General features: G+C 44.6%; 1 protein-coding gene across 4 annotated transcripts in view; it reads right to left on the bottom strand.

The window, feature by feature from the left end:
* The window catches only part of osbpl6 (oxysterol binding protein-like 6), a 334,262-nt gene that overhangs the window by 178,396 nt on the left and 127,985 nt on the right, over positions 1–27,881 (bottom strand). For all 4 annotated transcript variants that reach the window (XM_072477126.1, XM_072477154.1, XM_072477136.1 and 1 more), the window contains exons 4-5: positions 24,461–24,514; positions 13,535–13,648 (exon numbers count right to left, since the gene is read on the bottom strand). In XM_072477126.1, coding sequence (XP_072333227.1) covers positions 13,535–13,648; positions 24,461–24,514 — 168 coding nt within the window. The remainder of the gene's footprint in view (positions 1–13,534; positions 13,649–24,460; positions 24,515–27,881) is intronic.

The following is a 27,881-nucleotide window of genomic DNA, read 5'->3' as shown; positions in this document are numbered from 1 at the left end:
CCAGTATGTAGCTGATGTTCTAATAGCCTCTATCAATAAAGGTGATCATGAGAAAGATCTACAAGTGGTCCTGAACCACCTCAGTACTAATGGTCACAAAGCTAGCTTTGCCAAAGCACAAATTTCCCAGGAAGAAGTTATCTACTTAGGTCAGAAAATATCCAAAGGCAAAAGGAAACTTACTCAGGACAGAACTGCTGCCATCAAAGCAGCTAAAGAACCCTCAACTGTTCAGGAAGTAAGATATTTTTTGAGAATCTGTAATTTTAACAGAAATTGGATTGATTCTTACACTCAAGTTATCCCAGCCATTAAATGATCTTTTAAAAGGAAACCGGAAATCAAAAGATCCAGTTGAACTCAATTCAGAACAAAAGTAATTATTTCTAAATTTGAGAAAGGCCCTGTGTTCAGCACCAGCCTTAGGTATTCCAAACAACGGAAAACTTTTTACCATGTTTGTTCATGAAATAGATGGTTACATGACTGCAATACTAGCCCAGGAACATGGTGATCTGTTAAGACCAATTGGATATTATTCCCTTAAACTTGACAATGTAGCACTGGCATTTGGCAGCTGTTTACGAGCAATGGAAGCCACATGTCGAGCTGTAATGGCAACATCAGGGCTTGTCCTAGACCAAAAGTTAACCATTAAATGAAATGAAAATTGCTTATTGTCACAAGTAGGTTTCAAATGAAGTTACTGTGAAAAGCCCCTAGTCGCCACATTCCGCCGCCTGTTCGGGGAGGCTGGTACGGGAATTGAACCGTGTTGCTGGCCTACCTTGGTCTGCTTTCAAAGCCAGCTCTTTAGCCCTGTGCTAAACAGCCCCTTATATGTCCACACTCAGTCCATTCTCTCCTATCCATGAACAGTGTCACAAGTTAAATCAGCCAGATAGACTAGATGGACAGCAGTTTTGGAAGCTCCCAACCTATATTTTCACAAAGCCAGTCCTGTAAACCCATCATCTTTGCTCCCGCTTCCCGAGGAACAAAAGGGAGGAGAGGGAGAAGGGCATGACTGTGTGAAAATAATAGAGGAAATGGAAGTAGTACGCTTGGTCGAAGAAGAGACACTACAGAACCCAGATTTAGTTCTATTCACTGATGGTTCCTCTTTTATTGACAAGGGTATCAAAAAAGCTGGGTGGGCTGTAACAAGCCCATACGAAGTATTAGCTGAAGGAAGTTTGCCCCCAGGTACATCAGCTCAGCAGGCCGAATTAAAAGCCCTAATAGAAGCATGTCATGTGGCAAGAGATAAAACTGCTAACATCTATACTGACTCCAGATATGGTTTTGGAGTAGCACATGAGTTTGGCCATCTGTGGCAAAAAAGAGGATTGTTCACAACAGCAGGTACACCTATCCGAAATGGAAAGGAAGTACGAGATCTTCTAGAAGCTATGGCCTTACCAAAAGAAGTATCAGTTCTAAAATGTAAAGCCCATACTCATGAGGACATTATGGAAGCAAGAGGAAATGCTCTTGCAGACCAAGCAGCAAGGGAAGCTGCCTCCCTTTGTGCCTCCCAATGGCATCAGGAATTCAGTCACATTTACAAACTGGCAGTAACCACCTTATTACATGATTAACGTGAAATGCAGAATGATTGCATAATGGAAGAAAAATGGACATGGTTAGAATCAGGTATTCAGCCATGAATCCCACTTCACAGGTGCAGTTTGTAAGGAAGTCTGTAGACTACTAAACATTGACTGGAATTTACTGTCCTTATCATCCACAATCATCAGGACAAGTGGAACGTATCAATCCAACTTTGAAAGGAAGACTGTCTAAATACAACCAGGAAGGCATGAACTGGGTCCAAGCTTTGCCAATATTATTATGCAGTATGAGAGCTACACCACACAGAACAGGCCTGAGTCCATTTGAAATCATCACAGGCAGACCAATGTCTCTGCCAGGAACTATTGATTTGCAGAAAGCAGACTGTCATTTAATGAGTGATGCTTTGCTGACTTGTCAAAATCTAACAAATGCTGTTAGTTCTGCCTCTCAACAGGTGTTAGCTGCGTGGGGAGATCCTCCAGAAGGTGGGCACGACCTGGTGCCCGGTGAAGAAGTTTACGTTAAAAAGCTGCAGAAAGAACCTTTAGGATCAAAGTGGGAAGGACCCTTTGTGACCCTTCTCACCACCCAATCCGCTGTAAAGTTAAAAGGAAAGAAAAGTTGGATTCACGCATCACACGTGAAACGCGCATATAAATATTAAGATCTTGTAAAATGTTTACAGTAATATTCATTTTCAGTTATTTGATTGACTTTGTAAATGTTGTACCAGAACTGAATAAGAACACATTCCTTTCCACATCGAAGATATATGCTAAGAATTTCAACATTTCCAATTGTTGGGTATGCATTGCAACCCCTACTAACTCAGTAAGAAGTTTTACAACACCAGGTTAAAGTCCAACAGGTTTGTTTCGATGTCACTAGCTTTCAGAGCCCTGCTCCTTCCTCAGGTGAATGAAGAGGTACGTTCCAGAAACATATATATAGACAGATTCAAACATGCCAGATAATGCTTGGAATGTGAGCATTAGCAGGTGATTAAATCTTTACAGATCCAGAGATGGGGTAACCCCTGGTTAAAGAGGTGTGAATTGTGTCAAGCCAGGACAGGTGGTAGGATTTCGCAGGGCAGATGGTGGGGGATGAATGTAATGCGACATGAATCCCAGGTCCCGGTTGAGGCCGCACTCATGTGTGCGGAGCTTGGCTATAAGTTTCTGCTCGGCGATTCTGCGTTGTCGCGCGTCCTGAAGGCCGCCTTGTAGAACGCTTACCCGGAGATCAGAGGCTGAATGCCCTTGACTGCTGAAGTGTTCCCCGACTGGAATGGAACATTCCTGCCTGGTGATTGTCGCACCTCAGTACTAACTCAGGAGAGGGTATTCCCTCTCTAACTATTCCCTTTAATGCTTCAGAAACAGCAGAATGGTACATCTACCAAAGTGTCCCTCGCTCTGTAATGGTCCGTTCTGGAACATATTCATATGAAAAAGGAAGGTACAAGATTTATTTACAGAAACTTGTTAACTTATGGAAATCTGCAGGTTATCCACTAAACACCTTTTCAGGATGGCACCAACTTAAATATAACCCTAACAATAATCCTCAATATATTAGCCTCCCAACTAATATTAAACAAAAAGGATCAATATGCCTCATTAGTGATCACTCTAAAGGGATGAAAATGGGCAATAGTGTTTGTACTAATTATTTAGATGTTAACACAGCCTATAAATGTACGCAAGATTTATTACAAAGAATTAAACGGTCCTCACCAATAACAGGCATACACAACCTCACAAATAATAAAACATTGTCAGATCATGGGTACTTAGAAGATATTTACTTATACTCTGCTTAGAATGGGACTTATTTTATTTGTAATAATAGATCATGTTCCTGGCTCCCAAAATACTGGTCAGGGTCTTGCTATTTAGGATACTTAGTACCTGCTATCCGTCATTTTCCTCACCTCCCTTGTTTCAGAACCAGCCACTGGAAGAAATAAATGTTCCATAACCTTATGAGATGCAATTTATGCTAGAATTATTCATTTCTATTGGAAAATAAGGATGGGCAATGAATTGAGTAAACTAACGACCATCATACAAAACATAGCAGATTACACCGCCACTGCCCTAGGTTAGAATTTCTGACGAAACGCGCGTAATTCGAACCGTGGCATTACAAAATCGAATGGCACTGACTATGTGCTAGTCGAAAAAGGTGGCACCTGCGCCCTGATTGGTGCGGAGTGTTGCACTTTCATTCCAGATAACTCAAAGAAGTTAAAGACCTCGCCTCACATATTTAAAAAGAAATCAAGAAACTTGATCCACCCCCAGTTATCCTCTCTGGGATAAAATTTGCGGGTGGTTGGGACACACTGGAACGTCCACAGTAAGAATAATCTTATTCTCCTGTGTAGCTGGATTCATCATTTACATAACATACCAATGTGTTAAGTGCATCAAAGAACTATTCGCTAAACGCAGGGGACCAACTGTCAGAATGATTCACACTAACCCAACTGCACCACCATTAGATGAAATAGAAATGCATTACTATTGTTGAAATATTACTGATCAATCAATTATTTGACTGTATTATTAACATATTGTATAATTTATTAATACTGAATCAGTAGAATCAAATTTGATTAATTTATTAATTGTTATTTTATAATAATGATTCTTTAAGAATTATAATAATTTTTGCTGAAATGCTTGTAATGCAATGCTTGTCCACTCTATTGTTTAAAACTGCAATGACAATATGAATGAGTTATTCTTTGCACTTTTACCTATCCTATCGCATTAATGGTGTCTTTTATCTTATTCGGATATATCTCACTTAATCTTTCAATTTATCAAAAGGGCGGACTGTAGAAGCTAACTGTTTCCTAACACAGCTAATAGGTAAAAGATAGCTAAATGTTAAGCCCCTGTCTTACTAAATATCCATTTTAAATTCACTCATAACCTCAAGTCATCTCAAAACATGCAGCTTACAAAACAGCATGACACAGCACAAATTCTACAACATAAAAACACATAATTCAACAGAAACACAGAAGAACCTGATAGATTAAAACAAACACTTTGACAAGACAGTGTCCAAGGACAGGACAGGCTCCATGGCAACAGCATAGCAACAACAGAGGTCAGTTCAAGCCGGTCTCGATAACAGCATAGAATCGCATTCCATCATACATACAAGAATTCATTTATGAAACATTTCAAGTTAATGTTGCACATTAAAGACTAACAGCTAACCGTCAAATCAAACTAATTTGATTTTAACCCAAACCAATTAGGATTACATAGGGGTGTAGATAGATGGCTAAAGATTGATATGATTTAGTATAACCGTGTTGTCCGTACGGCCATTTCTTTCCTGGATCATTCTATAATTTGATCTAACTTACTCGCAGTGTTTATTTTTCATATTTTTCACTTTTCCACTCTAACTCTTGAAGTAAATGCAAGCTGTTTGCCGTAAGCAAGAAAATCATTTCTGTATCAGATGAAAGTTAAATTGTATACAAATTACTTCTCTTTGAGTCGTTTTGCATGCCGGACCTGTTAGAATTTTATAAGTCTCCATGAGTTCATCCCTCATTCATCTGAACTCCAACGAAAACAATCCTAACTTAGTCAATCTCTCCTCATATGTCAGTCCCGCCATCCCCGGAATCAGCCTGGAAAACCTTTGCTGCACATCCTCAAGCAAGGGAGATGATGTGTTGCAACTGTCACATGTAGAGGGTTACAAGGTAGCCAGGAAGGAACTCAAAAATGGACTTAGGAGAGCTAGAAGGGGGCATGAAAAAAACCTGGCAGGAAGTATATGGGGGGACCCCAGGGCATTCTACACTTATGTGAGAAATAAGAGGATGATCAGAGTGAGAGTAGGGCCAATCAGGGATAGTGGAGGAAGCTTGTGCCTAGAGTCTGAAGAGATAAGGGAGACTCTAAATGAATATTTTGCTTCAGTATTCACTAGAGAGAGGGACCTTGTTCCTCATGAGAACAGCGCGAACAGATTAATAGGCTCGAACAGATTGATATTAAAATGGAGGATGTGCTGGAAATTTTGAGAAGCATCAGGATAGACAAGTCCCCTGGGCCTGACGAGATATGCCCAAGGTTACTACGGGAAGCGAGGGAGGAGATTGCTGCGCCGTTGGCGATGATCTTTGTGTCCTCACTCTCCACTGGAGCAGTGCCGGATGATTGTAGGGAGGCGAGTGTTGTTCCCCTGTTCAAGAAAGGGAATAGAGAAATCCCTGGGACTTACAGATCCATCAGTCTTACATCTGTGATGAGCAAAATATTGGAAAGGATTCTGAGAGATACGATTTATGATTATTTAGAAAAACATAATTTGATTAAAGATAGTTAGCATGGCTTTATGAGGGGCAGGTCATGCCTCATAAGCCTCATTGAATTCTTTGAGGATGTGACGAGACACATTGATGAAGGCCGAGCAGTGGATGTATTGTATATGGATTTCAGTAAGGCATTTGATAAGGTTCCCCATGGTAGGCTCATTCAGAAAATTAGGGGGCATGGGATACAGGGAAATTTGGCTGTCTGGATACAGAATTGGCTGGCCGAAAGAAGACAGCAAGTGGTAGTGGATGGAAAGTATTCCGCCTGGAGGTCGGTGACCAGTGGTGTCCTGCCAGGATCCGTTCTGGGACCTCTGCTCTTTGTGGTTTTTATAAATGACTTGATGAGGAAGTGGAAGGGTGGGTTAGTAAGTTTGTCGATGACACGAAGGTTGGTGGACTTGTATGTAGTGTTGAGGTCTGTTGCAGGTTACAACAGAACATTGACAGGATGCAGAGCTGGGCTGAGAAGTGGCAAATGGAGTTCAACCTAGATAAATGTGAAGTGATTTGTTTTAGAAGGTCGAATTTGAATGCTGAATACAGGGTTAAAGGCAGGATTCTTGGAATCACAGAATACAGTGCTGAAGGAGGCCATTCGGCCCATCGAGTGTGCACCGGCTCTTGGAAAGAGCACCCTACCCAAGCCCACACCTCCACCTTCCCCGTAACCCAGTAACCCCGCCCAACCTTTTTGAACACTAAGGGCAATTTAGCATGGCCAATCCATCTAACCTGCACATCTTTGGACTGTGGGAGGAAACCGGAGCACCCGGAGGAAGCCCACGCAGAAATGTGGAGGAACAGAGGGATCTTGGGGTCCACATACATAGATCCCGCAAAGTTACCACTCAGGTTGATAGGGTTGTTAAGAAGGCGTATAGTGTGTTGGCTTTCATTAACAGGAGGATTGAGTTTAAGAGCCGTGAGGTTTTGCTGCAGCTTTATAAAACCCTGGTTAGACCACACTTGGAATATTGTGTCCAGTTCTGGTCGCCTCATTATAGGAAGGATGTGGATGCTTTGGAGAGGGCGCAGAGGAGATTCACCAGGATGCTGCCTGGACTGGAGGGCATGTCTTATGAAGAAAGGTTGAAGCAGCTGGGGCTTTTCTCACTGAAGCGAAGAAGGAAGAGGGGGTGACTTGATAGAGGTGTACAAGGTGATGAGAGGCATGGATAAAGTAGATAACCAGAGACCTTTCCCCAGGGTGGAAATGACTGTCACGACGGGACATAATTTTAAGGTGATTGGAGGATGGTACAGGGGAGATGTCAGAGGGAAGTTCTTGACACAGAGAGTGGTGGGTGCGTGGAATGCACTGCCAGCAGAGGTGGTGGAGTCAGAGTCATTAGGGACATTTAAGTGATTCTTGGACAGGCACATGGACAGCAGTAAATTGAAGGGGTTCAGGTTAGGTTGATCTTAGATTAAGATAAATGGTCAGCACAACATCGTGGGCCGAAGGGCCTGTACTGTGCTGTTATGTTCTATGTTCTATGTAGGGTCTACTGGACACCAGCATGATCCACAGCAACCATATCTGCAGTAAGTGTTTGCACCTCGAGAAACATTGGCCCAACAGGTTCTTACAGCTGGTGTGAACAAGAGCAGGGACTGCAGAGATGATGAGCAAATTGCTCATATTATTGAGGTTCAGGGAGCCATTCAAGTGGGTGGGTGGGAGGGGGGTGGGAGTTATGCTGCGGGTATGTGGGAAAGTTAATAATCTATGGATTACCACTTGAGCTATGGGCAAATTGGCATAGGGCAATGACTGAGCTGGCTCAAAGGGCCGGAATGGCCTACTCCAGCTCCTATTTTCTATGCTCAGAAATCAAATCACATATTTGAATGTGTGGCTCAAAGATTGGAGTGGGAGAAATGAGTTTCGATACATGGGGCACTGGCACCAGTACTGGGGAAAGAGGGAGCTGTACTATTTGGTCAGCCTTTAACTGAACCACACAAGGACCAGTGTGCGGGTAAATCGTATACCTAAGGCTGCAGAGAAGGCTTTTCACTAAATCATGGGGGTGGAGGGTCCATGGGAAGGGACAATTGGAAAGTTGAAGAGGGAGGCCAAGGCAAAAAGGCATGGTAGCAATACAGGCGGTACAGGTAATGGTAACCACAGTGTGACAGGAAGGAGCAGGGTATACAAACATAAGGGCATGGTCAAAGTAGAAAAAAATAGTAAAAGGACAGAACTAAAGGCTCTTTATTTAAACACACACTGCATTTGTAACACGATAGGTGAATTAAGAGCAGAAGTAAAAATAAATGAGTGTGATGCAGCGACATGTCTACAAAGTGAACACGGCTGGGACCTGAATATTCAACAATATTTGACATTTCAGAAGAATGAAAGGAAAAGAAAGCTCTGTTAATAAAGCATGAGATCAGTACAATGGTGAGGAATGATCTTGATTCAGAGGATGAAAATATAGAATCAGCTCTGGTGGAGATTTTAAAAATTGCTAAAGTGTTGGTCGGGGTAGCTTATATGCCCCGAACAGAAGCTACACAATAGGACAGTGTAGTGATATCATGGTTATGTTGTAATTTACCGACTGACCACTAGGAGTCGCAGTATCTAAGTGAATGTTAGATTCAGGTGACCCCAGACTGACTAGGGAGTTGGAAGAGAGAGGTTGCTTGTGCATGGTCATATTATTATTCATCTGTTTTGTATATATTTGACCCACAGTTAATGTTAATAAATTGTTTATAGCTTTAGCTACAAGTGTTCTTGTAATATAAATCAGGCCATCCAACAAGAACATTACAGCCAGTATGATTCAAGAAATAAAGGGAGCCAATAGAAACGGTACCATAATAATCATTGGAGTTCCAATCTTCATATAGTTGGACAAAACAAATTGGCAAAGGTAGCTTGAAGAATGAGCTTATAGAGTGGATTCAGGACAGTTTCTTACAATAATACATTCTGTAACTAACCAAGGAATGGGCTATTTTACACCTAGTAATGAGTAATAAGCCAGGATTAATTAATTACCTAAAAATAAAGGATACTCTTATCAAAGTGATCAGAACATGCTGGAATTTCCCTTTTAAATTGAGCATGAGTTTGTGGGTCTGAATCTAGAGCCTTAAACTTAAAATAAAGATAATTTATCATAGAATTTACAATGCAGAAGGAGGCCATTCGGCCCATCGAGTCTACACCGGCTCTGAAAGAGCACCCTACCCAAGCCCACACCTCCACCCTATCCCCGTAACCCAGCAACCCCACCTAACCTTTTGGATACCTGAGTAAATAGGTTAAAAGGTGAGATGCATAGGAACATATTTAGAAAATAGAAGCAGGAGTAGGTCATTCGGCCCTTCAAGCCTTCTCCGCCATTCATTGTCATGGCTGTTCATCAAATTCAATACCCTGATCCTGCCTTTCCCCCCATATCCCGTGATTCATCCCTTTAGCCCTAAACCTAATTCCTTCATGAAATCACGCAAACATTTTGGTCTCAACTACTTTTTGTGGTAGTGAATTCCACAGATTCACCACTCTCTGAGTGAAGAGATTTCTCCTCACCTCAGTCCTAAAAGGTTTACCCCTAGTCCTCAAACTATGACCCGTGGTTCTGGACACCTCCACCATCGGGAACATTCTTTCTGAATCTATCCTGTCTAAGCCTGTCAGAATTTTGTAAGTTTCTGTGAGATCGCCTCTCGCTCTTTTAAACTCCAATGAATATATTCCGTGGGCAGCACAAGTGGATAGCACTGTGGCTTCACAGTGGCACGGTCCCAGGTTCGATTCCCTGCTGGGTTACTGTCTGTGCGGACTCTGCACGTTCTCCCTGTGTCTGCGTGGGTTTCCTCCGGGTGCTCCGGTTTCCTCCCACAGTCCAAAGACGTGCAGGTTAGGTGGATTGGCCATGATAAATTGCCCTTAGTGGCCAAAAAGGTTAGGAGGGGTTATTGGGTTACAGGGATAGGGTGGAAGTGAGAGCTTAAATGGGTTGGTGCAGACTCGATGGGCCGAATGGCCTCCTTCTGCACTGTATGCTCTATGTTCTATATTCTAACCAACTTATTCCCACCATCCCTGGAACTAGCCTGCTAAACCATTGCTGCACTCCCTCCGTAGCAAGAACATCCTTCCTCAGATAAGGGCACCAAAACTTCACACACCACTCCAGGTGTGGCCGGACCAATGCCCTATACAATTGCAGTAAAACATCCCTATTCCTATAGCAAATCCTCTCGCTATGAAGGCCGACATACCGTTTGCCTTCTTTATGCCTGCTGTACCTGCGCGCTTACTTTCAGCGGCTGATGCATGAGGACACCAAGGTCTCATTGAGTACCCGCCTCTGTCAATTTACACCCATTCAAATAATCTGCCTTTCTATTTTTGCAACTGAAGTGGATAACGTCACATTTATCTACATCTGCCATGCATATGCCCACTCACTCAGTCTTTCCAAATCATGCTGAAGCATCTCTGCATCCTCTTCACAGGTAGAGAATGGTAGAAAGGCTGTTGCAGACATTTATTTCATAATTCTTAACAAAGAAATATTCTATTGACAAAGAAATATTCTATTGAGAATGCCAGTCATGAATCCATGCATACGGTTAGATCACAGGAGATGCCGAAATCGGACCCAAGCTGGGCGCCAATCAGTTTCCGATCTAACCGGCCCACTCCCAGTGGCGAGGTCCAGATCCCACCGAGGAATGGTGAGAAACCAATAATCACCAATTAAGGCCAATTAATGGGAAGGACCCCCTATTGAATGATCTCCCGTGATCCAACCAGCTCCCTACCAAGTGGTCACATGGGTGTCGTTTAGTACACCTACTTAAAAACTTGAAGCTAGTGCAATGGTTGCTGTGGGGATCGGATTCGGGCTCTGCGGGATCAGCTTAAGAGCTGCCGAACGCAGTCCTGGCGAATCAACTGACTGGACAGTCTTTTCCAATGTGAGGCCCATGGGGTATCTTTAAATGCCCTAATTAACGTTAGATACCAGTGACGGCCTCACCGGGTCGGCCATTGGGAAACATCTGGCAATTCCCACATGCTACCACTCTCAGCAACTTTTCCATTAGATTATGCCCAAAGACTCTATAAGAAGGGTGCTTCATCCTTGGTTAACTAAGGAAGTTAAGGATGGTATCAAGTTGAAATGAAAGGTGTGCAATGCTGCAAAAATAATATTAATGGAGACGCTGCGACAACGAATGAACGGACATCGCGCGACAATCACCAGGCAGGAATGTTCCCTTCCAGTCGGGGAACACTTCAGCAGTCAAGGGCATTCAGCCTCTGATCTCCGGGTAAGCGTTCTCCAAGGCGGCCTTCAGGACGCGCAACAACGCAGAATCGCCGAGCAGAAGCTTATAGCCAAGTTCTGCACACATGAGTGCGGCCTCAACCGGGACCTGGGATTCATGTCGCATTACATTCATCCCCCACCATCTGGCCTGCGAAATCCTACCAACTGTCCTGGCTTGACACAATTCACACCTCTTTAACCTGGGGTTACCCCATCTCTGGATCTGTAAAGATTTAATCACCTGCTAATGCTCGCATTCCAAGCATTGTCTGGCATCTTTGAATTTGTCTATATATGTGTTTCTGGAACATACCTCTTCATTCACCTGAGGAAGGAGCAACGCTCCGAAAGCTAGTGACATCGAAACAAACCTGTTGGACTTTAATCTGGTGTTGTAAGACTTCGTACTGTGCAAAAATAAGTGATAGACCGGAATATTTTGAAAACTTCAGAAACCAGCAAAGGGTGACCCAAAAAAAAAAAGGAGAAATTGGAGTATGAGAAAAAACATAAAAGCAGACAGTAAAAGCTTCTACAAGAACATAAAAAGGATACTAATAGTTAAAGTGAGCATTGGAACCTTAATTTTGGAATTGATAATGGGGAAACAAGGAAATGACAAAGACTTTGAACAAATATTTTGTATCTGTCTTCACAGTAGGAAACACTAGAAGCATCTCAAGAACAGGAGAAAAGGGGCAAAACAGGGGGAACATAAAATTATCATGATCACTAGAGGAAAAAGTACAAAGAAAACTAATAGGGTTGAAGGCTGACAAGTCCTTGGACCTTATGGCCTTCATCCTCGGGTCTTAAAAGAAGTGGCTGCAGAGATAGTGGATTCATTAGTTGTAATCTTCTAAAATTCCAAAAGGGAGACAGAAAGCAGGAATCCATAGGCCAGCTAGCCTAACATCTGGCATTGGGAAAATACTAGAATCAATTATTATAGAGGTAGCAAAAACATATTTAGAAAATTGTAATTCAATCAGGCAGAGCCAACATGATTTTGTGAAAAACAATTTGTGTTTCACAAATTCATTAGATTTGGATGTAAGATGCAGGGTGAATAAAGATGCAGTAGTAGATATGGTGTAGTTGGACTTCCAAAAGACAGTCAATAAGGTTGCTGTGCAAGATAAAATTTCACAGCATTGGCGGTGATATATTAGCATGTTGATTGAGGATTTGTAAGCTAACAGAAAACAAATGGTCAGGCTAAATAGATCTTTTGCAGGTGACAAACTTTAAGGGCTTGAGTGTGTCAAGGATCAGTGCTGAGGCCTGAACTATTTATGACCTATATTAATGACTTAGATGAGTGAACCAAATGTATTGTAGCTAAATTTGCTGATGGTACAAAGATTGGTGGGAAAGCAAGTTGTGAGGAGGATATAAAAATTGTCCAAAGGGATATAGGCATGTTGAATGAGTGGGCAAAAAATAGGCAGATGGAGTATGTGAGAAAATGTGAGGTTGTCCACTCTGGCAGGAAAAATAGAAAAGCAAAATATCAGTTAAATAGAGAGAGACTTTGCAGTATGCTGCAGTGCAGCGGACTACGTAACATAGCATGCAGGTACGATAGCTAATTAGGAAGGTAAATGGAATGCTCACCTTCATTGCACGAGGGACAGAGTATAGAAGTAAGAAGTCCTGCGAAAACTGTACAAGACATTGGTGAGACCTCACCTAGAGTACTGCATATTGTTTATGTCTCAATACTTAAGGAGGGATATACTTGCATTGGAAGAAGTTCAGAATAGGTTCAAAAGGCTGATTCCTGGGATAAAGGAGTTTGTCTTGAGGAAAGGCTGAACAAGTTGGTCTATATTCACTGGAGTTTTTAAAAATGAGATGTGATTTTATTGAAACATATAAGATTCTACGGTGGATGCTAAAAGGATGTTTCTCTCATAGGGGAATCTAGAACTAGGGGGCACAGTTTAAAAATAAGGGGTTTCCCATTTATGACTGATTAGGAGGAATTTCTTCCCGCACAGTGTTGTTAGTCTTTGGAATTCTGTTCCACAGACAGCAATGGAGGGTGGGTCATTTACCATATATTTAAGGCTGAACTGGACAGATTTCTGATCTACAAGGAGTCAAAAGTTATATGAAATAGGCAACAAAGTGGAAATAAAGACACAATCAGATCAGCAATTATGTTATTTATTGGTGGCACAGGCTCAATTGGCAGTGTGGCCTATTCCTGCTCCTATTTCTTATGATTTTATATTTACCAACCTATAAATAATAAATAGATTTCTTCATTTCCATGTTTAAATACCTTCAGATGGTAGATATGTTCTTCTGTGTCAAGGTCTATTCTACGTGCCTTCTTTTTGATTGACATCACTGACAGTCCAACATCAATGCTTCCATGAAGTTTGCCTTTTTGAATCTAAGAACAGACAATGATGAACTGCAAGGTCAATGCACGGTAAGAGGTGAATGCTTACAGATCCAAAACAAACATAAATGCAGATTAACAGGATTCAGTATGTTCTGCCCTACAGAGAATTGGCCTCTTTGCATCACAAGAATCTATGATGACATGTAATACTGTCTAAAAATTACTCTTTCTCATTCCAGGATGCACATAAAAAGTCACAAATGTGGCTCAATTGCAATGAAGTGATAGCCTGAAAAATTCTGGATATAATATGAGTGGGATTCTCCGGTCCCTCAGCCGCATGTTTCCTGAACGAATGCTGTTTACTGACGGAGGGATTCTATCTTCCCGCCACTTGTCAATGGGATTTCCCACTGAAACCACTTCACCCTGCCAGGAAACCCGCTGGAGAGGGTGCACCGCCAGCGGGAAAAGTGAATCCTATCAGCCGGAGAATTCTGGCCAATAGAATGATTTAAACTATGACACTATTATCCCTTGACAATTAAGAAAAATTATGAACGATTCACACTTATTTAAGATGCGATCATTATCCATGTTATGGATAACATTTTCACTCATGTTTTCACTAATATAAAATCTGACAAAACCACCATAATTCAAACAAAATATACATTTTTGAAAATATAACTTTTTTTCCAGCAGTGCTAGCACCTTTTTCAAACTCTCAAAACATCTAAGGGTTCTGCAAAATTTAGAAAAAGCTTCTCATATGTAATTAAGTTTGGAAATTAATTTACTGTTATTATTATTATTATAAATACCTTAAAATGTTTTACAAAAAAATGAGTTTGGAATTTAAAACAACATTTTCCCACAGTAATTCTTCTGTCGTCATTTTGCTAAGTTCAATAACCAATATAAATTGCAAGTACAACCTATACACATAGTGACATAATTATGCCCAAAAAGACCACTGATGTAAATATAGAAACATAGAAGATAGGAAGAGGAGGTCATTCGGCCCTTCGAGCCTGCTCCACCATTCGTCATGATCATGGCTGATCACCCAACTCAATAGCCTAATCCTGCTTTCTCCCCATAACCCTTGATCCCATTCACCCCAAGTGCCAAATCTAGCCACCTCTTAAATATATTCAATGTCTTAGCCTCAACTACTTCCTGTGGGAATGAATTCCACAGGCTCACCACTGGGTGAAGAAATACCTCCTCATCTCCATCCTACATGATCTACCCTGAATCCTCAGACTGTGACCCCTGGTTCTGGACACACCCACCATTGGGAACATCTCCCTGCATCCACCCTATCTAGTCCTGTTAGAATTTTATAAGTCTCTATGAGATCCCCCCCTCATTCGTCTGAACTCCAGCAAAAACTTTCCTAATTTAGTCAATCTCTCCTCATACGCCAATCCCGCCATCCCTGGAATCAGTCTGGTAAACATTCGCTGCACTCCCTCGAGAGCAAGAACATCCATCCTCAGAAAAGGATACCGAAACTGCACACAATACTCCAAGTGTGGCCTCACCAAAGCCCTGTATAATTGCAACACATCCTTGCTCCTGAACTCGAAACCTCTTGCAATGAAAGCCAACATACCATTTGCCTTCTTTACCGCCTGCTGCACCAGCATGCTTACCTTCAACAACTGGTGAACAAGGGCACCCAGGTCCCGCTGCACACTCCCCTCTCCCAATTTATAACCTTCAGGTAGTAATCTGTCTTCTTGTTTTTGCTTCCAAAGTGAATAACCTCACACTTATCCAAATTATACTGCATCTGCCATTGATTTGTCCACTCGCCCAACCTGTCCAGATCATTATGAAGGATCTCTGCATCTTCATCAAAGTTGACCCCCCCACCCAACTTGGTATCATCTAGAAACTTTGAGATGTTACATTTTGTTCCCTCGTTCAAATCATTAATATATATATTGAATAGCTGGGTCCCAACACTTGTGGCACCCCACTAGTTACTGCCTGCCAAATTGAAACGGACCCGGTAATTCCTACTCTTTGTTTCCTTTCTGCCAACCAGATTTCCATCCTTCTCAATACACTTCCCCCAATCCCATGTGCTTTAAATTTACACAATAATTTCTTATGCAGGAGTTTGTCAAACACTTTCTGAAAGTCCAAATATACCATATCGACTGGCTCCCCCTTGTCAGCTCTACCAGTTACATCTTCAAAGAATTCCAATAGATTTGTCAAGCATGATTTCCCCTCCTTAAATCCAATCTGACTCTGTCTGATCCTTCCACTGTTTTCTAAATGCTCCGCTATAAAGTCCTTGATAATGGATTCAAGAATTGTCCCCACTACTGATGCTAGGCTTAAGGCTCACTGGTCTATAATTCCCTGTTTTCTCTCTACCTCCCTTTTTGAATATTGGAGTGACATTAGCTATCCTCCAATCTGCAGGGACTGCTCCAGAGTCTATAGAATCCTGGAAGATGACCACCAATGCATCCACTGTTTCTGGAGCCACTTCCTAACGTACTCTGGGATGTAGATTATCAGTGCCTGGGGATTTATCAGCTTTCAATCCCATCAATTTCCCCAGCACCATTTCGCTACTAATACTGATCTCCCTCAATTCTTCCCTCTCACTAAACCTTGCATTCTCCAACATTTCTGGTATTTGATTGGTGCCCTCTTTTGTGGAGACAGAACCAAAGTATGTATTCAGCTGCTCAGCCATTTCTTTGTCCCCTATTTTATGTTCCCCTGTTTCTGTCTGTAGGGGACCTACATTCGTCTTCACCAATCTCTTTCTCTTGACGTATTTTTAGAAACTCTTAGTGTCAGTCTTTATGTTCTCTGCAAACTTACTTTCGTACTGTATTTTCTCCTTTTTAATCAATCCCAGAGTACTTTTTCGCTGAATTCTAAACTGCTCCCAATCCTCAGATCTATTATTTTTCTTGGCCAATCTGTATGTTTCTTCTTGGATCGGATACTATCTCTAATTTCCTTTGTAAGCCATGGATTGGCCCTCTTATCCATTTTGCTTTTGTGCCAGACAGGAATTAACAGTTGTTGTAGTTCCTCCATGCGTTCATTGAATGTTTGCCATTGCCTATCCACTGGCATCCCTTTAAGTAACTCTCCCCAATCTATCAAGGACAACTCACGCCTCATATCTTCATAGTTTCCTTTATTAAGATTCAGCACTCTAGTCTCTGAATCATCTACTTCACTCTCCAACTTGATAGAATTTTTATCATGTTGTGGTCGCTCATCCCCAAAGGGTCTGGCACAGCTACATTAGTAATAACTCACTTCTCATTGCACAGTACTCAGTCTAAGATGGCCTGCTCTCTAATTGGTTCCTCCACATATTGGTCAAGAAAACCATCCCGTATACAATCCAGGAATTCCTCCTTTACATTACTGTGGTTAATTTGATTTGCCCAATCTCTGTGCAGATTAAAATCACCCATGATCACAGATACTCCCTCATCACATGCATCTCTAATTTCCTGTTTAATGCTATTCCCAACATCACCACTGCAGTTTGGGGGTCCATATATGACGCCCACTCGTGATATTTGACCCTTGGGTATTTCTCAACTCTACCATACAGACTCCAATTGTCAGAGCTAATATTCTTTCTTACTATTGTGTTAATTTCCTCTTTAACCAGGCAATGCCACTGAACCACCTTTTCCTTTTTGCCTGTCCTTCCTAAATACTGAATACCTTGGGACATTCAGTTGCCATGCCTGGTCACCCTGCAGCCATGTCTCCATAATCCCAATTATATCGTACCCGTTTACATCTATCTGTGCGATTAGTTCATCCACTTCATTGCAAATGCTCTGCGCATTAAGGCACAAAGCCTTAAGTTTGTCTTTTTAACATGGTTTGTCTTGCTCAGAATATTTTTCACTACAGCCCTGTTTAAATTTGTCCTTGGTTTCTTTGCCTATCATTTTTCTTATTCCCCTTTCTACCTTTCATTTTTGTCCCTGATCCCTCCTTCGCGGATTCCTTAAATAGGTTCCATCCCCTTGGTATATTAGTTTAAACACTCCCCAACCGCTCTGGAAAACACTCCCCCTAGGACATCAATCTCAGTCCTGTCCAGGTGTAACCCGTCCAATTGGACAGATACCACCTCTCCCAAAGCCGGTCCCAATGCCCCAGGAATCTGAAACCCTCCCCCTGATACCATCTCTTCAGCTACGTATTCATCCAACAGATCCTGTCATTTCTACTCTGACTAGCATGTGACATAGATAGTAATCCTGAGATCACGACCTTGGAGGTCCTATTTCTTAACTTTCTTCTAAGTTCCCTGTGTTCTACATGTATAACTATTGCATTCCCACACTTTTTACCTCTCCCCTCTACAGCAGAACCAACCGTGGTGCAACGAGTTTGGCTGCTGCTGCTTTCCCCTGAGAGGTCATTCCCCCGAACAGCATCCAAAACGGTATATCAGTTTTGCAGGGGAATTGCCACAGGAGATTCCTGCACTACCTGCCTATCTCTCTTGCTCTGTCTGGCGGTCACTCATTCCCTTCCTGCCTGCAGAGTCTGAGCCTGCGGGGTGACCACCTCTCTATACGTGCTATCTACGATACTCTCTGCCTCGCAGATGCTCCCCAGTGTCCCCAACCGCCGCTCCAGCTCTGAAACTCGAGCTTCCAGCAACTGTAGCTGGAGACACTTCCCGCACACATGCTGACCCAGGGAACTGGAACTGTCCCAGTCTGCCACATGGAGCAAGATGAGCAAACCAAGACTTTGAACACTCCTGCCATGGTTTATCTGTTTAAATTAAATTAAAGCAATCTATCCTTTGAAATCTCCTCTACAGTGACTGTCAAAGTAACTGGCCTTTATCTTCTTTTGCATCAAGTCTGCCATTATTCAGTTAATTATTTTGTTGTCTATCCCTTGTGAATCATTGTTATGTCGGACAGCTTCAAACTTCTTCCTAAAATCCATGAAAGTAACCACTAATATCTCACTCTAGGGGCGAAATTCTCCGGAAACGGCGCGATGTCCGCCCACTGGCGCCCAAAACGGGCAAATCAGACGGGCGTCGCGCCGCCCCAAAGGTGCGGAATGCTCCGCATCTTTGGGGGCCGAGCCCCAACCTTGAGGGGCTAGGTCGGCGCCGGACAAATTTCCGTCCCGCCAGCTGGCGGAAAAGGCCTTTGGTGCCCCGCCAGCTGGCGCGGAAATGACATCTCCGGGCGGCACATGCGCGGGAGCGTCAGCGGCCGCTGACGGCATTCCCACGCATGCGCAGTGGAGGAAGTCTCTTCTGCGTCCGCCATGGTGGAAAGAGTGCCCCCACGGCACAGGCCCGCACGCGGATTGGTGAGCCCCGATCGCGGGCCAGGCCACCGTGGGGGCACCCCCCGGGGCCAGATCGCCCCGCGCCCCCCCCAGGACCCCGGAGCCCGCCCACGCCGCCTTGTCCCGCCGGTAAGGTAGGTGGTTTAATCTACGCCGGCGGGACAGGCATTTTAGCGGCGGGACTTCGGCCCATCCGGGCGGGAGAATCGAGCGGGGGGGCCTGCCAACCGGCGCGGCGCGATTCCCGCCCCCACCGAATCTCCGGTGCCGGTGACTTCGGCAACCGGCGGGGGCGGGATTCACGCCAGCCCCTGGCGATTCTCCGACCCGGCGGGGGGGGGGTCAGAGAATCTCGCCCTAGGTCTGCAATCGCCTAAAAAATATCCAGTAAATTGGTCAGGTAGAACTTGCCCTTCTGAAACTAGGCCCACAATCTGTCTCTGATGGTGCTTGTGCATCATCAAATTCTCAAACAGTTTCCCTAAAATCAAGACAAGATATACAGGTCAATAAATTGAGTTTCTCCTTGATTGTTCAGATAATCTTTGAGTAATATTGCTGATCTAGTGACCTAATTAGCCAAATGAAATAAAATATAAATAGCAGGACAGGTAGTGTGTTGCAGCTTTGGCATAAGGGTACTGTGGTTTCAAGGCAACCACATCTGTAGCTTTAGAAACTTGGGTTTGGAGTTGATGAGATGCAATCTGAGTTTCAGACACAACAATGCATTGGTGAGATGGGGTGAAGTTACCCGGACACCTTTTTTTCCAAGAGGCAGTCACATGCCTTAGACTGGATTCTTCAGATTTGGTTCGCAGTCAAGGACAAGAGGGTATGACTGTAAGAGAGGCAGATATTAGGATCCAGAAGGCAGCAATGGAGAAGCCTCAGCTCTTCTAATTGTCCAACAGGTAATAAACTCTGGATACCTGAGCCGCAAGTGAATTGAAATAGGGTGAATAATATCAGAGAGTTGAAGGTGTGGCTGAAAGACTGGTATAGGAGTATTGGGTTTCAATCATTGGGAGGCAGTGGCATAGTGGTATTGTCACTGGACTAGTAATCCAGAGACCATGGGCGGGATTCTCTCAGCCCAGGGCCGGGCCGGAGAATCCCCGCGACCAGCACAAATCGCGCCACGCCGCCCCGATGCGATTCTCCGCTGGCACCATTGCTGACTGCGTGGTTGGCGCAGCGCCGGTCGAGGGCTGCTCTACGCGGCCCCCCCCCCCCCGCCTATTCTCGGCCCAGGAAAGACCGAGCGGCCATCGTAAAAAAACCTGAGTCCCACCGGCGCCGTTCACACCTGCTCTCAGCCGGCGGGACCTCGGCGTGGGAGGGTCCGGGGCCAGCCTGGGGGGGGGGGACGGACTCCGGGGGGAGCCTCCGATGTGGCCTGGCCCGCGATCAGGGGCCCACCGATCAGCGGGCTGGCCTCTCATCTGGGGGCCTCCTTTCTTCCGCGCCGGCCCCTGTAGCCCTGCGCCATGTTGCGTCGGGGCCGGATCGGAGAAGGGAGCCATTGGACATGCGCGCGTTGGCGCCGGTGCCACTGCACATGCGCGGACCCCGCGGCACCCAGTTCACACCAGGATCGGCAGCAGGAGCGGCGTGGATCGTTCCAGTGCCGTGCTGGCCCCCTGCAGGGCCCAGAATTGCTGATCCTGAGGCGGTGTTGACGTCGTCGAGAAATGCGACGGCGTTTCCGACGGCGTCAACACTTAGCCTCAGGATCACAGAATCCGGCCCCAGAGTCATGCTTTGGGGACTCGGGTTCGACTTCCGCCATGGCAAATGGTGAAATTTGAATTCAATAAAAAATCTGGAATTAAAAGTCTAAAGGTGACCATTAAACCATTGTAGGTTGTCGTAAAAACCCACCTGGGAAGGAAATCTGTCGTCCTTACTTGGTCTGGCCTACATGTGTCTCCAGATCCATGAAATGTGGGATGGGCAATAAATGGTAGCCCAGCCAACGACGCCCACACCCCATGAACAAATTATTTTTTTAAATGCATGGGGCACTGGCACCAGTACTGGGGATAAAGTGAGTTGTACCATTGGGATACTCTGCCCTGCACCCTGCTGGGGCTACTCCTGCTCCTATTTATTAAGATCTTATTTAAAAATGGAGTCATATTTGTTATTTTCCAATCTTTTAGGACGTAATTCAATGAGTTTGGAAGATATCAGTGACATCAGCCAACTCCTCCAGAGCCTTGGACAAAAACATCAGGATCTTTGGCCTTGTTCATCTTCAGCTTCCTAAACCATTCTAACATGCCTTTCCTTGTGATTCTAACAGGTTTTGGTCCGTTCTCTGTGCCCTTGTCCGTCCCTCAACTCCAGTACCTTTTCTACTCTACTTTCAGTAGTAAAAACCATCAAGACCCAGTGATATTGTAATTCTATCACTTCCATTGCTCAAATGCCAAGTCTCCATGATATCCTCCACTTGTTCTTGATATGTTTAAAATACTGTCTTATTGTGCTTTATATTGTTCACTATGTTCTACTCGTATTCCCTCTTTACATCTCATCAGTTTTGAGAATCTTTGCTTGATTTCATGGCTCTCCCCATCCTATTTCTCCCTGTAAATCTCAAAATGCACCTTACCTCTCTTATTCCATTCTGCCTTCCATTACTTACTTTTTGATTTATGTTGCTGTTACTTGCCGACTTGTTTAGAATAGAATAGAATAGAATTTACAGTGCAGAAAGAGGCCATTCGGCCCATCGAGTCTGCACCGGCTCTTGGAAAGAGCACCCTACCCAAGGTCAACGCCTACACCCTATCCCCATAACCCAGTAACCCCACCCAACACTAAGGGCAATTTTGGACACTAAGGGCAATTTATCATGGCCAATCCACCTAACCCGCACATCTTTGGACTGTGGGAGGAAACCGGAGCAGCCGGAGGAAACCCACGCACACACGGGGAGGATGTGCAGACTCCGCACAGACAGTGACCCAAGCCAGAATCGAACCTGGGACCCTGGAGCTGTTAAGCAATTGTGCTATCCACAATGCTACCGTGCTGCCCCCGTTTCTGGGTAAAACAGACTTTACAATGTAAAAAAAGTCTCCTTAAGGCACTAACACTTCTTCTTTATTTTCTTCCTTTTGAATAGTTCTTCTCATCTAATCCCCTCATGCAGCATTTTATTTCCTTAGTCTGTTAGTCTAAAATCCAAATGAATAAATTTATAACAGCTATTTTGTTCTCATATTAATCTGAAAATTAACAACTTTGATGGCTAGATCTTAAATATTTCCTTCAACGCTGCTTTATTATTCCTTCTTGATTGTCTTCCCTGCTAAGAGTTCTCTCACCTGCTGCTTAAGGAAAGATTCTTGAGCTATCTTCATAAATTTCTTCCTACACAAATTGTCCCTGCTGTAAAGTCCTAATCCATGTAAGAAAAAATAAAATTCTCCATGACTACAAAAAGGCTGTGGCACTTTTTGAATACCCCCATGTTCGCCAGAATTCCCCAGTGTAGCGAGAGATCGGGGTGCCATTTTTAGGATCTCAAAGGTCCCCAGAATGATCTCCGACCCCTCTCCCACCAGCCCAAACGCACATGGAAGGATCTTCGCACCGCTCTGCCCCCGCCGCCCACCCCCACCCCAAACACCCACATGCCGGGCAACCCTGGCCCAATTTCACACGCACAAATAATGCCACCTTGGCCCTAGCCTGGCACTGCCGAGGTACCACGGTGGTATTGCCAGCTAACATGGGCACTGCCGGGATGGCAGGTTGGCACTGCCAAAGTGCCAGGCTGGCACTTCCAGGGTACCCAGGTGGCACCAGCAGTCCCGGGCACCATCTCGCCCAAAGGGCATGCAGCTGGGGACCTCCAAACCCCTGGGCAACCCGAGTGCCGTTCCATCTGGTCCCCATTTGTGGGGACCAGTGCTGAACGGCGCTCGCCCGAGTTCTCTGAGGCAAAGGGGTTGAATCCCAAAGCCTCAGGTACCTCGGGAATCTGCACGTGAGGCATACGGTCTTGCTCTAATATGTAGATTTGCCAAAAAGTGATCCCGTCCATTGCGGTGGTATTTGCATCGCAACATCTCGCAAGATCGTGTTGAATCTCGCAAGCGGGCGAGCCGGGTAGATCCCAGGAATGGGGTCTCACAGCTATTATCGGCTTTTCTGATGTAGCGTGGCCGATGGATGGCGGCCATTATTTTGGGCCTTGGGGAGTTTCTCCCCAGTCAAGCCCACACTTATAAATGTTTTCATCTCTGCGGAGCTGAATTCCTCAGACCAGCTCCTCAGAGATCAAGCAGTCATTTTGAAAGGGTGCTCCGATCGGCTTGAGGGTCCTCCAGACCCCATTCTTCGGGCAATGTCACGCCCCCACTCCCCTGCACACAGGGACATTACCCTACACCCCCCCAAGTGAGGACACCCAAAGATGGTATCACTGAGGGTCCCCCTTTCAAGGTGTCCCCACCCTTCCTTTTGGGCTTCGCCACCTCCCCTTTCGGGACTCCCACTCGATACCCCCCAACCCTTCATCGCCCCCATACTCCCCCTTTCATGGGCATAGCCTCCCTCAGGGCCAGACTCTTGGCAGTGCCACCCTGGCACCTGGGCACTGCCATCTGGGCACCCTGGCAGTGCCCCTGCCACCCAGGCACCTTCGCACTGCACGGTGGCAGTGCTATGGTGCCAGGCTGGCAGTGCCAAGGTGCCCAGGTGCCAGAGGGAGATCCACAGCGCCACCCTTCCCTGTCCTCTACCACCCATGCGTCTCCAATGGCCCTGGAGGCCTCCCCCCAGGTTCCATTATGCCTGGTCCACGTTTGTGTCGCCCAACATAAAACAGCGCCCGGTCGATGCCTCGCTGGGGAGACCATTAGTTCCCGGGCGCCAGGACAATCCAGCGCATGCATATTTAAAATATCTGGATCCCGCCCAGCGCGGGTGAGAGTCAAGTCGTGACGTTTCGTGAGGTTCAGTTGAATCTCGCGAGACGACTCAGCATTGCGAATTTCGCAAGATTCAACTACCTCGTCGCGTCACCAAGTAGGGCACGATGAAGCCGGTAAATCAGGCTCATAATCCTTCGACTGCTGTTTCACCTATTTTGCAGAGGCATCCAAGGGTACTGTAATAATATCCAGTTCCTCTTCTCAGCAATTTACATTTTGTTCCTACTGCTGAATATTTGCATATAATGTCACTAGTCCATTAAAATGGGATTGCAACATCATTATACAAATTCTACACATTAAAAGTGCAATTAATCAAAAAATTGTAAATTTGATTCTCTCCTCAATTTCATCATAAATTGCAGTAAATCTGTTAATATATTGATCATCATTAAATATATTGAACATGAAACCCCATCATTACCTACGTTTGATCCACCTTTTTAAGTACAATGAAAGAAAATGTAAACAGCAACAAAGGGTTACTAAGTAAATCTGAAAGGTTAACTGTGGTTAACTGATGCTATGAAGAATTACTGCTTAGATCAGATCACGTTGCATTATTACTCACATCAATTGGCGCCTTGGAGTACTTTAGCATTCCATTATCAAGAACAAAGAAACGCTGCAACAAGATAAACTTTGATGAATAGACAAACACACAATTTGTAAACTGAATTGTAATTAAATTGCTACAATCTAAAAGTTCAAATCAATCGATTTGATGACAGTAAAATATTTATACAATGTCCTGCAAATTCAAGTGTTTCAGGAAAAATAATTCCCATTTGAAGTTCATTAATTTTTTTATTTTTTTTATTTTTATTTTTAATTTAGAGTACCCAATTCATTTTTTCCAATTAAGGGGCAATTTAGCATGGCCAATCTGCCTGGCCTGAACATCTTTGGGTTGTGGGGGTGAAACCCACGCAAACACAGGGAGAATGTGCAAACTCCACATGGACAGTGACCGAGAGCCGGGATCGAACCTGGGACCTCAGCGCCGTGAGGCTGCAGGGCTAACCCACTGCGCCACCGTGCTGCCCCTTGAAGTTCATTTATATATATTTATTATTGTATTATAGCTGAATGCAAATGAGAAAAATGGACAAATAAGTAATTTCAAGATCTAGAGATCAACTGAATCAACTCTAAATCCACTTGAGAAATCAATTTTTAGGATGAGTATTTGAAGACAACTGTTTTGAACATATATTTTGTCCCGTGGGCTGGTATAGTCTCCAATTGGCTGGATTCAATGCCAATGCTGTGCTTGAGCAGTTCTAAGCTGATGGCAAATCCGAGTTAAAGGCCGCCATTTTTAGAGGGGGAAATGTGCAGCTGGGCACGTGCACATTCACCACTGGCTGCAGGAGGAGAGAATGCTGTGAATTCCTATCCTGGACTGACAGTGAAGGATTTTGAAAACTCCTGTTGCAAGTTTGAGGGATTTGGAGGAGAAAGCTGGGCTGGAAAGAGGAAATGACTTTAGGTACTTACAGGTGCGGGACTTTGTATGCAGACAGGTCCCATCCTTCCCACGCCTCCCGCCAATAGGGATCAGGACAGAATAGTCGCTGGAGGAGAAGGAGGAGAGGATAGAGTCTTGGATATTTACAAGGTGCTCATGAAGGGGGAAGAGTCCCAGGCGGAGGAACTGAAACTCAAATGGAAGGAGGAACTCGGCGGGGAGATTGAGGATGGGATATGGGCGGAGGCCCTGAGTAGGGTAAACTCAACCGCAACATGTGCCAGGCTCGGCCTGATTCAGTTTAAGGTCGTTCACCGGGCTCACATGACGGTGGCTCGGATGTGCAAATTCTTTGGGGTAAAGGACAAGTGCGCTAGATGCGCGGGAGGACCAGCGAACCATGTTCTCATGTTTTGGGCATGCCCTAAGCTTAGGGGGTACTGGGAGGGATTTGCGGATGTCATGTCCTGGGTGCTGAGAACAAGGGTGGTGATGAGTCCAGAGGTGGCAAATTTCGGGGTTTCGGAGGACCCGGGAGTCCTGGGGGAGAAAGTGGCCGGTGTTCTGGTCTTTGCTTCCCTAATAGCCCGGCGGCGAATACTGCTGGCATGGAGGGACTCACCACCGAAGACCGAACTATGGCTTTCGGACATGTCAAGTTTTCTGCGTATGGAAAGTTTGCCTTGAAGGGATCTGTATTGGGGTTCACCCGAAAGTGGCAACCATTCATCGACTTCCTCGCGGGAGAGTGAGCATCAGCCGGGGGGGGGGGGGGGGGGGGGGGTAGAGTAGGAGGGATAAGCAGGCGGGGAGTGTAGATGGGAGAGGAGCGGGTATGTGCATTATGGTTTGGTTGAAATGTTGGTTTTCTGTTGATGTTTGCATATTTCTGTAATCTGTAATTGTTTACAATGCCACAAAATACCTCAATAAATAAAATTGTTTGTTAAAAGGAAAAGTTTTGCTGATGGGAAATTAAAATCTTTCCCTTGTGGAATACTTTGCTGCAGACATGTTGCTCAGTGTTTTTAAACTCAGTCTCACTATCCCAGTGATGCAAGTGGATTGAAGGATGATTTAAGTGTTAGACTATTGGCAGGTTCAATGGCAGGAGGCTGGTGACAACCCTGGAGCACTCTTTCTCAGGAAGTCCACCTTCTGGCCTCAGAATGCTTTCAAAGATCCATCTTAATTTTCAGGAAGTCCACCGTCTTTCTTCAATAGTGAGTCAGTGATGTTAGGCGCCTTTTCAATGTGGTGCCCGGATAGGACAGTGGACTCCATACCATCAGGCCTGCCCCACCACCGAAAACGGTGCAAAATACCCGGTTGCATAATTAATTAGGTCAAGGCCTGAAAATGTACCGTGTTTTCCTGCGAGCCGCCGCAGTGGAAAACACTCCACCTTCCTGCCTCTGCCACTAGAGTTAGTCTGTACATGGGAGAATATTACTCTATATTGCCTCATCTAACACTTGCAGCAACCTAAAATCCACTTAGATTACTAGGATAGTGGGAGAGTTTAGAAACACTCACCACGTGACTGCAGAAAAATATCACCAAGGAACAAGGTTTTACTTCCTTGTCTACAAATCCTTCCCGTCCTTTTGCCATGCTGATTTCCAGGCTGGAGGCCCCAGCAGTGATGTCACTGGATTTCAGAACATGCGCAGACCAGTGCACATGCGCAGATGGGCATCGATGGCCATCTTGTATGGCCATATTGCATTAGCAGGGAGACGCCTACTTGTGACACTAATAAAGATTATTAGATTATTATTATTAAAGCAATGACAAGACATAAACCCAACACAATAGGCTGGATTTTGTGGAGCCAAGCCTCACCCTTAAAATTGGCAGTAGGACCCGAATATAGGATTCCTGCCCTCATTCCCAGCACCAGCAATTTACGTCAGCATGGGATAACGGTGCAGGTAGTGAGCCTGCACTCCCAGCCCGGCCCGTTCCATTGCAGAGAGGGCATCTTATACCACTCTCTCACAACCTGCATAGAGTTAGGCCAGCTTCTCAAGGACTCACGGCTCACGGTTCCTCAGAGGAGTTGTGAACCATAGGTTGGATTTGGGAACATTTTGAAAGATACACGTAAAAGTTCTTATCCATGCCCCCTTAGCCAGAATGCACTCTGTATAAATATAACAATGGTGTCATGAAATGTTCGTGAAAAACACCCCACTGTAATTCCGCTTTGGAAAAAAAAACTCTGCTCTTACAACTTTGTGAAGATTTCAGTCAGGTACTGCCACTCAGTTTCAATAACAGGAACGTTATTTCACTCTTAATCTAGGCCAAATAAGCATACAGACATAGAAAAACAGACCAAAGAAATAATAACTTATTATGCATGGCCACATGTTTCTGCTAATACAGTTCCCAGATAACCTCATTATGAATGCTTGCCTGAATGCCAAAACTCACTAATGGATTAGCTCAGCAGGGGTCTGCTTACACAGGCTGAAGCAAAATGTTAGCTTTGATTGATTTATATGTTTATGAGGTT

This window comes from Scyliorhinus torazame, chromosome 2 (genome assembly GCF_047496885.1).
Source record: "Scyliorhinus torazame isolate Kashiwa2021f chromosome 2, sScyTor2.1, whole genome shotgun sequence".
NCBI classification, from domain to species: Eukaryota; Metazoa; Chordata; class Chondrichthyes; order Carcharhiniformes; family Scyliorhinidae; genus Scyliorhinus; species Scyliorhinus torazame.
This window is presented reverse-complemented; position numbering and strand designations above follow the sequence as displayed.